General features: G+C 38.7%; 1 protein-coding gene across 1 annotated transcript; it reads left to right on the top strand.

Annotated features, from left to right (window-relative positions):
* Positions 1–909: 909 nt before the first annotated feature.
* guca1ab.2 (guanylate cyclase activator 1Ab.2) lies at positions 910–5928 on the top strand. Its single transcript, XM_085777953.1, has 4 exons — positions 910–1107; positions 3492–3641; positions 4978–5068; positions 5769–5928. Exons 1-4 carry the CDS (start codon positions 910–912, stop codon positions 5897–5899), a joined length of 570 nt encoding a protein of 189 aa, XP_085634079.1. The 3' UTR covers positions 5900–5928.
* The last annotated feature ends 6952 nt before the right edge of the window (positions 5929–12880 follow it).

Here is a 12880-nt window from a genome sequence, read left to right as displayed (position 1 = left end):
TGTCCACCAGAGCGTTGTGGAGTTGTTGGATTGTGTATTTGATGAGTTTGATGAGGGAAACCAAGAAATCCCATAATGAGCCTCCGTAGCGTAGCTCTGAGCAGCTCACGGCTCTGCTCCGCCATTCTAAAAACAGCTTGCACCGACAATTAAAGGTAATGAACCTACTGCTATGACTATAGGGATTATGGTGATGGGCCAGTTTGACTAAATGTTAATCTATCTACCTTTAACACTGATACCATAGATTGATAAACATCACATTAAACATGAATTTACATAAGATAAGACATGTGAAGTTTCATTGATCACGTGTCCATGAAGTCAGAAGACATCTCCATGGAAACCAATGAGCAGCGTGGGGTCGTTGACTCTGGGTCAGCAGGCCACTCTGACTTATTTCTGCTCTTAGGTCTCTTTAATTAGTTAAGTCTTCGCTGGCGAGCAAAGTGGATTACAACTTCTGAGCCTTTCACACAGAGAGATGCAGAGAGATGATTGGCCAACACACAAACACACACACACAAACACACTAACACACAAACACACACACTAACACACTGACTGCTGCTGCTTGTAAACATCTCATCCAGCCCAGTGTCGGTGGAGCAGAGCGCGTTAGTCCTTTAGTCCTCTAGTCCGCGCTTTCTCCTGGTTTTCCCTGTTAAAAGGGTTTTCCATGGAGTTTCTCCTCAGTGGATGTGAGGGTCTAAGGACAGAGGATGTTGTTATGATGGGATGTAAAGCCCTTTGAGACAAACTGGTGGTAAAAACGGGCTATACAGATAAAACTGCCTTGCCTTTATTCATCCCACGAAGGGGAAATTTGCACGTTCCAGCAGCAGCAGCTACATAGAAACACACAGACTCACTCATGCTGAGCTGAGCAGCGGCCAGACCACAGCCGTGATGGGGAACTGCAGCGCGTCGACGCTGCAGCAGCTGCAGGACTGCGAGAGCCACCAGTGGTACAGGAAGTTCATGACCGAGTGTCCGTCCGGGCTGCTCACCTTCTACGAGTTCAAGAAGTTCTTCGGCCTGAGGAACCTGTCGGACACGTCCAACGCCTACGTCCAGACCATGTTCACCACCTTCGACATGAACGACGTGAGATCTTTCTGTTTCTGTTGTTTTAACGGGGCAGCCCTTTAATTTACAGGCTGCTGGTTACACTGCAAAAACTCTACATCTGTCCAAGAATATTTGTCTCATTTCTAGTCAAAACTAATCTCTTTCCACTTAAAATAAGACTCATCACCTAAAAATGAACTTGTTTTTAGATCATTTTCACTTGTTTCAAACTAATTTTCACTTGAAATAAGTAGAAAAATCTGATAGTGAAAGCACGTTCTTTTTGTGTTTGTAATAAGAAAGAAAAACTTGCTCCACTATCAGATTTTTCTACTTATTTCAAGTGGAAATCTGCTTGAAAGAAGTAAAAAGTGTCTAAAAACAAGCTGCTTTTAATGTGATGAGTCTGATTTTAAGTAGAATGAGATTTGTTTTGACTAGAAATAAGACAAATATTCTTGGTGAGATTTTGAGTTTTTGCAGCGTAGGTGATAATGTCTAGAAACAGCCAAGAAAAAAGAATTAATTGTATCATGATGTCTAGAAATAGCCTACAGTATAACGGTCAATTTCATAGTAATGCCAAGAAATATTGATTGATTGTGTAGAAACAGCCCAGAAATAACGGTCAAATGCAGCGACTTGGTGGAGGAAGATTTTGGCCAAAGCATGAAGAGCATGCTTTTTTATCTTTTGCATGACATTACTATGAGACTGACTGTTGTTTCTAGACTATTTCTTGACATTATCACCTAATTAGCGGCCTGTAAATTAAAGGGTTACTGAAATAGTTCTATTGTTTTACATCTATATCCTTTGCACAAAAACACAACGGGTTTAGGTTAAAAAAGCAGATTTATCTGCAGGTGGAACGTCAGTGAAAATGCTGCTGATATGAATCGCGTCAAACTTATAATAAACCAATAATTAAGAAAAAGCTACAAGAATGATCGTTATCCTCGTTCTCATCAGAGATTTAAACAAACATGTTCCTTTGACTGGTTTCACACCACTTCTATTGATTTCATGTTACAAACAATGTGTTTTTGCATGAGTGTGTGTGTGCGTATGTTTGTGTACGTGTGTGTTTGTGTGTGTGAACTGAGGAAACTGCTGATGTCGTCTCTATTAATAAGGAGCAGCTCAGCCTGTTACAGAAGGGGCTTTATCCCACTGACACCACTTAACTCAACTGACCTGCAACCTTATAAATAAACTGCTGCTCACACTGCAAAAACTCTACATATTTGTCTTATTTCTTGTCAAAATGTCTAATTTCTAGTCAAAACTAAACTATTTTCACTTTAAATTGACTCATCACCTAAAAATTTACTTGTTTATTAGATCATTTTCACTTGTTTCAAACTAATTTTCACTTGAAATAAGTAGAAAAATCTGCCAGTGAAAGCAAGTTTTTTGTGTTTGTAATAAGAAAGAAAAACTTGCTCCACTATCAGATTTTTCTACTTATTTCAAGTGAAAATCTGCTTGAAAGAAGTAAAAAGTGTCTAAAAACAAGCTGCTTTTTATGTGATGTTTCTTATTTTAAGTAGAATGAGATTTGTTTTGACTAGAAATAAGACAAATATTCTTGGTAAGAGTTTGAGTTTTTGCAGTGTAGCTTTAATATATCAATACGACTGATTTAATCTGTGATCAGCAAAGCAAAAGAACTATATACATACTGTATATAATATGTATATAGTCTACTTGCCAGCCCATAGGGCCCCATTGTGAACCCGGAAATGTTGAGTACCCCAAAGTTTTATGTTAGAAATATATAGTATGGGTCCCCAGTATTCAGAAACTGTCGGATGCTAACTTATATATATTGGGCAATTAGCACAATTGACATAATTAGCATAAATTACCATAGTTTCCTATATGGGCAATATTTCCGCAAAATTGACTTGGCTGATCTGGGCAATATTGGAGTGGTTTTAGGGGTTATTGATGATGCTGAATCCATTTCTGACATTTTCAAAATTCAAAATGGCTGTCTAAACCGGTAGTGACCAGATTTTAACCGCCAGTGGGCCGATTTTGATGGATTTCAATCTGGTCCCTTCCGGTTTAGACAGCCATTTTGAATTTTGAAAATGTCAGAAATGGATTCAGCATCATCAATAACCCCTAAAACCACTCCAATATTGCCCAGATCAGCCAAGTCAATTTTGCTGAAATATTGCCCATATAGGAAACTATGCTAATTTATGCTAATTATGTCAATTGTGCTAATTGCCCAATATATATAAGTTAGCATCCGGCAGTTTCTGAATACTGGAGACCCATACTATATATTTCTAACATAAAACATTGGGGTACTCAACATTTCCGGGTACTCATTTTTGGCAAGTAGACTAATATATAGTATATGTTGAGGTGTGTGTGGTGGTAACCATGGTGACGGTGTTCTGCAGGACGGCTACATTGACTTCATGGAGTACGTGGCGGCTCTGAGTCTGGTGCTGAAGGCCGGCGTCCAGCAGAAGCTGCGTTGGTACTTTAAACTCTACGACATCGACGGCAGCGGCTGCATCGACCGCCAAGAGCTGCTGCTCATCGTCAAGGTGAGTGATGAAGAGCTGCACTGCAAAAATTCAAAACCTTACCAAGAATATTTGTCTCATTTCTAGTCAAAACTAGTCTCATTCTACTTAAAATAAGACTCATCACATTAAAAGCAGCTTGTTTTTAGACACTTTTTACTTCTTTCAAGCAGATTTTCACTTGAAATAAGTAGAAAAATCTGATAGTGGAGCAAGTTTTTCTTTCTTATTACAAACACAAAAAACTTGCTTTCACTGGCAGATTTTTCTACTTATTTCAAGTGAAAATTAGTTTGAAACAAGTGAAAATGATCTAAAAACAAGTTAATTTTTAGGTGATGAGTCTTATTTTAAGTGGAAAGAGATTAGTTTAGACTAGAAATGAGACATTTTGACAAGAAATAAGACAAATATTCTTGGAAAGATTTTGAGTTTTTGCAGTGTTCTCCTCGTCGTCATGGTGAGTGATGAAGAGCTGCTGCTCATCTGCTACAGTATGGAGCTGCTCTGTAGAGAAACATCTGAACACATCACCAACTCCCGACCAGCAGCTGCAGCTCTGAACGACACCTTCACCTCTCGCTGCTGCAGAACACTGCAAAAACTCTACATCTGTCCAAGAATATTTGTCTCATTTCTTGTCAAAATGTCTCATTTCTAGTCAAAACTAATCTCTTTCCACTTTAAATAAGACTCATCACCTAAAAATTAACTTGTTTCTAGATCATTTTCACTTGTTTCAAACTAATTTTCACTTGAAATAAGTAGAAAAATCTGCCAGTGAAAGTAAGTTTTTTGTGCTTGTAATAAGAAAGAAAAACTTGCTCCACTATCAGATTTTTCTACTTATTTCAAGTGAAAATCTGCTTGAAAGAAGTAAAAAGTGTCTAAAAACAAGCTGCTTTTTAATGTGATGAGTCTGATTTTAAGTAGAATGAGATTTGTTTTGACTAGAAATAAGACAAATATTCTTGGTAAGATTTGGAGTTTTTTGCAGTGTGTTGGTGCTGTTGTGAGTGTGTGAATCAGTGATTGAATGATTGAATGTTGTGTGAGTGTTTCAGTATTTATTCTATTTTTATCCTCTTGTTTTTTATGAGTCTGTACCTGACTGTGCTCCTTAAATGTCGTTGTACACACATGTACAAGGACAATAAAGTATCTTGAATCTTGACCCTTGACCCTTGACCCCCCCCCACCAGGCCCCGGCGGCGTGGAGCTGCAGGTGGAGACTGGTTCCCTGAGGTGGCGCTGCCCCCTGCTGGCCGCCGGCTGCAACAGCTGATACCAGATACCTCCAGATCCCCTCTGACCCTCTAACAGAGCTTCTCTCTCTCTCTCTGTGTCTCATCTTCAGTCTATTCGCGCCATCAACGGCGTTTCCCAGGAGATGTCGGCTGAGGACTTCGCCAACATGGTGTTCGACAAGATCGACATCAACGGAGACGGTGAGAACTTCACAGATCTAACAGTCACAGTCAGTTTTAGTGCTGTCAACGTTAACCATGGATTTTAAACATTTAACGCATTAAAAAATAAAATAACGCAGTAACATAGTTTTCTTTACTTCCGGTGGCGGCGGACCAATAGCAGTAAAGTTCCCTCTGTAGAGCTGTTAACCTAAGAGCATCAGGGCCAACAGGAGATTTGTTTGGCAAGATTAAAAACTCTGAATTAAAAAAAAATAATAAAAAAAAATAAAACTCAGAATCTGTCTGAGATAAAAAAAAGTCTGAGAGTTTTTATTTCAGACAGATTCTGAGTTTTTAAGAAAAAATGACTACTTTGCTCTTTGTAAATGTTTTAATACAATTGTACTCATCTGCAAAACCCAGTGAAAAAAGTTTGAGAAATAAATTCTGAGTTTTTAATCCCAGAATCTTAAAAAAACAAAAACAAATCTCCATCATTGGCCCTGATGCTCTTCTGTTTTTCTTTGTGCCACATTTGTTCTTCACATGAGAAAAACTGTGTTAAAGGATTAGAGAAAACCATTAAAATAGTCTTTGAATTGACTTTCTTTGTGTTTATTCTATATTAATTTGATGATTTTACATAGATAAATATTCATTATAAGCTTCAGTGTCAAGTGGACAAATGTAATGAATTCATTGATAAATGAATTGCATTTAATCCTGATGAATGCAGGTGAGCTGTCCTACGAGGAGTTCATGGACGGCGTCCAGAAGGACCAGATGCTGCTGCAGACGCTGACCGAGAGTCTGGACCTCACACACATCGTCCAGAAGATCCAGGGAGAGATCAGAGGCAGCGCCTAGCGGACTCACACACACACACACACACACACACACACTGTTTCTCCCTAAGGACTGAAGGACTGAAGGACTAAAGGAGTAAAGGACAGAGGTCTTCAACAGGGGGTCCGTGACCCCTAGGGGGTCCGCAGAGGTGCTGCAGTGGGGTCATGAAACCTTTGGTTGATTATACAATTTTGTTTTTTATTCTAAGCATAAATGTGGAAACACAAAAAAACAAACTAAGTCAATGTGAATAGCTTGTCTGCATGAGTATCATTCAGCTGAAAGACATTGTTGATAGCACTGCTATCAGTTAACAAGGTCTGTTTAGAAATGGCAGTGGCACAACCATGAATATAACAACCTGTGTATTACTGTAATTGAATAGCTGGTGTTTGTACATGGTAGGCTACTAGGCCTAGTTTAATATAATACACTATTTTATAAATATTTGGGGGTCCCTGCTTCATCTCTCCATCAGTTTGGGGTCCTTGGCCTGAAAGCCATGGACTAAAGGAGTAAAGGACACATGGACCCGACTGTGAATGTCAGAACCGGCTGAGATGGCTGGGATTAATAAACGTGTCAGTCCAGGTCTGCAGGTCTGAGGTCATAGAAATAAACTGCAGTAAAAGACAGGAAATAATATGATTCATTTTGTTGTCACTTTAATCTACGTCTAATTTAATCTACCCCCCCCCCCTTCACACACACACACACGGCTCATTGTGCTGAAACAGACGGAAGTGGTTTCAGGGAGTGCCTCGTCATCACACACCAACATCAATGGAAACTCCCGCTGCCACGGCAACCACGGGCCAATCATTACAATCTATACAACAATACAATCTATACAACCAACACAACCAATAGAATCAATACAACCAACACAATCAATACAACCAACACAACCAACACAACCAATAGAATCAATACAACCAACACAACCAATAGAATCAATACAACCAACACAATCAATACAACCAACACAACCAATAGAATCAATACAACCAATAGAATCAATACAACCAATAGAATCAATACAACCAACACAATCAATACAACCAACACAACCAATAGAATCAATACAACCAACACAATCAATACAACCAACACAACCAATAGAATCAATACAACCAACACAATCAATACAACCAACACAACCAATAGAATCAATACAACCAATAGAATCAATACAACCAATACAACCAATAGAATCAATACAACCAACACAACCAACACAATCAATACAACCAACACAACCAATAGAATCAATACAACCAACACAACCAATAGAATCAATACAACCAACACAATCAATACAACCAACACAACCAATAGAATCAATACAACCAATAGAATCAATACAACCAATACAACCAATAGAATCAATACAACCAACACAACCAACACAATCAATACAACCAACACAACCAACACAATCAATACAACCAACACAACCAATCGAATCAATACAACCAATCGAATCAATACAACCAATAGAATCAATACAACCAATACAACCAATAGAATCAATACAACCAACACAACCAACACAACCAACAGAATCAATACAACCAACACAACCAATAGAATCAATACAACCAACACAATCAATACAACCAACACAACCAATAGAATCAATACAACCAATAGAATCAATACAACCAATACAACCAATAGAATCAATACAACCAATAGAATCAATACAACCAATACAACCAATACAACCAAAACTCACCAAAACTCACCCAAAACTAATTGTGGCCTTCCAAAATATAGCCATAACTGCCCCAAAAGAGCCCCAAATCCCCAAAATCCAACCAAAAAGTAGCCAAAAGTGACCCAAAGAGAGCCCAAAAAGTAGCCAAAAGTGACCCAAAGAGAGGCCAAAACTCACCCAAAAATAATTGTGGCCTTCCAAAATACAGCCATAGCTGCCCCAAAAGAGCCCCAAATCCCCAAAATCCAACCAAAAAGTAGCCAAAACTGACCCAAAGAGAGGCCAAAACTCCCCCAAAACTAATTGTGGCCTTCCAAAATACAGCCATAACTGTCCCAAAAGCCCAATATCCTGCCACCCAAAGCAGATCCAAAATGAAGCCATAATGCCAAATGATTGCTCCCCTTAATAAACTTTAAATTAACTTTAAATGTACCTTGCTGTGTGTCTATGTGTATTGGGGAAAAAAAACAATAGGAAGATTAATATTATTTCATCATCTTTTTATTTTTGAATTTACTGTTGACTGACTCCAGGCTGGCAGGTTGCAGGTCCCCAGCCCAGTAAAACCATCACTGGTCTGTGCTATGCTTGCATCTGTGGTGGTAGAGCAGATGGGGTTTCTTCTTGTGGCATCTAAAGTGATACAGACAAAGAGAAAACAAATGTAACTTATTACTTCTACTGTAGCCTAAGAATGCTTTATCAAAGGCTTTATTACAGTTATAAAACTCACCCACTTTAAGTTGTAACTTTTCCATTCATCCCTCGTCAGGTGTCCTTTTCTGTCTGGTCCTTTGAAGGTTACGGTATGGGGCATTTTAAAGCCAAAGTGACAGGCCCAGAAGGTCCAAGAGAGATGACCTGAAAATATTGAGATCATTACCTACATTGATTTTCAAATCAACTAGCCAACCATTACATTACCCTACTCTAATAAAATCAAAGGCAGCTCACCAAATCCTTTTTATATTTAAGAAAGAGGCTGGGTCTTCTTCCAGGGCCATCATTTGCTCAGTGTTCTGCAGAGGAAAATAGGATATGTAAAATATTATAAGTATGCATATGATATTATGCTTATAACTGAAAAGCAACGAAGCAATTAAATCACAGATAAATAGATTTCTCCCTAGAAGCACATATGGCAGAGAATAACGTGGGTTTGATATAACAAAAGGTGTCACAGCAGTAGGCCTTTTCAGTCCAAATTGGTGGCAGCACTATCACAACACCACCTAGTGGCAGTTAGAGCTTCTTGCTACACTCTTTGGCTTAAGTTTGGAGTTTTCTTTGTGTTTTCCTGCCTGGCAGCTCACTAGATTATTGCTAAAAAGCACAGCAACATGAGCAATGCTTTACCTTCAACGCTAAATGGTGGCTATGCTGCTTTCAGCAGATATTCACTGTAGGCTAAAGGAATGACTGATTGTTGCTAGCTAAGTTAACTACTATCTGTGCAAAGGTTATTCAGCTACCAATTACATTAATTACATTAAACTATCTCATATACTCACTGCCAGTGTATATCTATTAAGTTCTCTGTGCATGATATCATTGATGTAGTTAAATTGAATGAGCTGGGTGTGCCTGTTTGCTACGAGTTAGCTCATAGCTCACAGCAGTTTTGTTCCCATCAAAATAGGAAACATTAACGTAACTGTGCAGAAAACGTAAACCTTATCGGCTATTTAAACAAGTCAATGATAGAAAATCAGATTTGACTAAATTTAAATGTATAATATCATGTACATACGTCCGTGTTGATCAGCTTGAGAAAATGAAATGGGAGGGCTGTCGTCGGTTGAAACTGTGTAGAAATTCCCGCCGTTTGCTTGGTCTTTTGGCTATCCTTTGGCTATACAAACACATGCCAAAACAAACCATCGGACCTTGCCGCCCTTTGCCCAATCTTCTGGCTTGCCATAAACATGCCATACCACCCTTCTACTTGATCCCGCCTTTTGCCTCATCTTCTGGCTTGCCATAAACGTGCCATACCACCCTTCTATATTATCCCGCTCTTTGCCCAATGTCTTGGTTAACCAGATGCCATAACTCAGCCATATATTGCTGGCACCAATCTTGTCTATTAAGGCTAACCAAAATCATACCACATTTGAGCCAAACCAAAAGAAAGCCAAAAATACCAAAAGGATGCCAGAATACAGCCAAAACATTTGCTATCTGGGATCCAACCAATAGAATCAATACAACCAATAGAATCAATACAACCAATAGAATCAATACAACCAATACAACCAATACAACCAATACAACCAACACAACCAATAGAATCAATACAACCAATAGAATCAATACAACCAATAGAATCAATACAACCAATACAACCAATACAACCAATACAACCAACACAACCAATACAACCAATACAACCAACACAACCAACACAACCAATACAACCAATAGAATCAATACAACCAATACAACCAATAGAATCAATACAACCAATAGAATCAATACAACCAATACAACCAATAGAATCAATACACCCAATAGAATCAATACAACCAATACAACCAACACAACCAATACAACCAATAGAATCAATACAACCAATACAACCAACACAACCAATACAACCAATAGAATCAATACAACCAATACAACCAATAGAATCAATACAACCAATAGAATCAATACAACCAATAGAATCAATACAACCAATACAACCAATACAACCAACACAACCAATAGAATCAATACAACCAATAGAATCAATACAACCAATAGAATCAATACAACCAATACAACCAATAGAATCAATACAACCAATACAACCAATACAACCAATAGAATCAATACAACCAACACAACCAATAGAATCAATACAACCAATACAACCAATAGAATCAATACAACCAATACAACCAATACAACCAACACAACCAATACAACCAATACAACCAACACAACCAACACAACCAATACAACCAACACAACCAATACAACCAATAGAATCAATACAACCAATACAACCAACACAACCAATACAACCAATAGAATCAATACAACCAATACAACCAATAGAATCAATACAACCAATACAACCAACACAATCAATACAACCAACACAACCAACACAACCAATAGAATCAATACAACCAATACAACCAATAGAATCAATACAACCAATAGAATCAATACAACCAATACAACCAATAGAATCAATACAACCAATAGAATCAATACAACCAACACAACCAATAGAATCAATACAACCAACACAACCAATAGAATCAATACAACCAACACAACCAATAGAATCAATACAACCAACACAACCAATAGAATCAATACAACCAATACAACCAATAGAATCAATACAACCAACACAACCAACACAACCAACACAACCAGTAGTCGAGTTGAGGGGGGATGGGGGGGGATGGCATACCCCCTGAAATAAAAACGATCAAAATCATCCCCCCTGTAAAAATGCCATCCCCCCTCTCCATCCCCTTTTTACATTAAATGTTGGACATAACTATAATTATATTAAGGCTGTCGCCTGGCCTGGGCATTCCCCCCGAACATTTCTTACATAGCCCAGGTCCAGGATGTTTTCTCAGACGGAGTTAAACCATAGACTGTAAACAGAAGCGCACATTAACTGAGAAGGTAGTTTTGTAATTTCCCGGTCACAGTGAATGCAACACAGGCACGACGCCACGACCAATCAGAGAGAAGTGTTGTAGAAGCGAGAATCCTCCTCCGTGTTTTATTGGTTAACAGCCAGGTAACCAAGGTGACAATCTGAACTCTAGCGATAGATAGCGTTCCGAGCGGCTCCGAATCACGGAAAAGGGGAGAAGTTTCTGCAGTCGTGGTGACTCGCGCCAGCAGGGGCAGACCGCCGGTGGGTCAGTGGACCGGCCCGGTCCGGCGTGGTGCTGCAAGTGACCCACTGATGTTAGTGTGTTTACATTTTGTGTTTACATCAACGTCTATGAGCGTGAGGAGTGACTATTCTCGGTCAGAGTTTTGTTTTTGCTCTCCAGCCACAGCTCCACACTGGCCAGTTCTGAGTTCACTTTCATACACTTTAGCCATTCTTGTCATTACAATGAAAGGAACCTTAGTCAGTAGGCCTACTAAATGGGCTTTTTTAAATGTTTTATCTGAAGCAATGTTGTCTTTTCCCTTTATTTCCTCCTCAGAGTACACCAGAATGCCTTATTTATGTGTTAAAAATCACAATTTTTTTCTGGGGGAGTGCCCCCAGACCCCCCTACAGTGCTTTAGATAGATGTCAAATCAATTAAAGCCCAGCTGAGTTGGTACTAGTGGAGAAGCTCCATAATAATAATAAAATATATATATTTATATATAATTTATAATTTTATAATAATAAATTATATAATATAGTTTACATGAATTACACTACCCCCCCCTTTTTTTTTTAATAAGGTGAAAAAAAATTGACCATCCCCCCTGAATTTTTTTTACAACTCGACTACTGAACACAACCAACACAACCCTAACTCTGTGGCTGCAGGTTCAGGCTGAAACAACTGACTCACTGACTCAACAACAGACCTCGTTCTTTATAAAGTGACATCAGAGCAGCTGATCGTCTGTTCAATCTCATTGTCGCTTCATTTTCTACCTCATGTTTAATAAAAACACTGAAACTTTGACTTCCTGTATCAATAAAGTTTTAAACATTAATTTTTATTATTATTATTATTATTATTATTATTATTATTTTTATTTAGCATTGAAAATACAAACTCTCAATGAGGACAACAACAACAGCAATACATATGAAAAACAGGCACGGTGTAGAGTGCAAACATAAACAGTAGGGGAATCATTAAACATAAGTTAAATTTAAATATATTTTAGAAGAGAAGGTGACGAGAAATATTTAGAATTCATTTTTTGCATACTTGTTGTTTGTCTTTTTAAGGGATGAAAAGAATAAGTTCAACTCATAAGTTTTAAACATTAATATTCCCTGGGAGGATTTGATTAGTCCTGTTTCAGATGCTGGTGGAAAACAAAAGGTGTGTCACCAAACCATGCAGCGTGACGTCACTCACGGTCTTACCTGAGTTTCGGTGAAGGGGGGAGGGGGAGGGGCCTAGGAGCGTGACGTCACGGTCCTACCTGAGTTTCGGTGAAGGCCGGGAGGGGGGGGGAGGAGCAGAGTGGAAAACATCCGTGTTGCTGTCGGTGTGTCGGTGTGGAGCAGCAGCAGCAGCAGCAGCAGCAGGGGTCTCTGTCTGGGGTTCGGACCTGCAACCCTCTGGTCCTCT

The sequence above is a fragment of the Trachurus japonicus genome, chromosome 5, assembly GCF_045865225.1.
Source record: "Trachurus japonicus isolate A0001 chromosome 5, Traja_1.0".
NCBI classification, from domain to species: Eukaryota; Metazoa; Chordata; class Actinopteri; order Carangiformes; family Carangidae; genus Trachurus; species Trachurus japonicus.
Note: the sequence above shows the minus strand (reverse complement) of the source record. Positions and strands in the feature narration are given on the sequence as shown.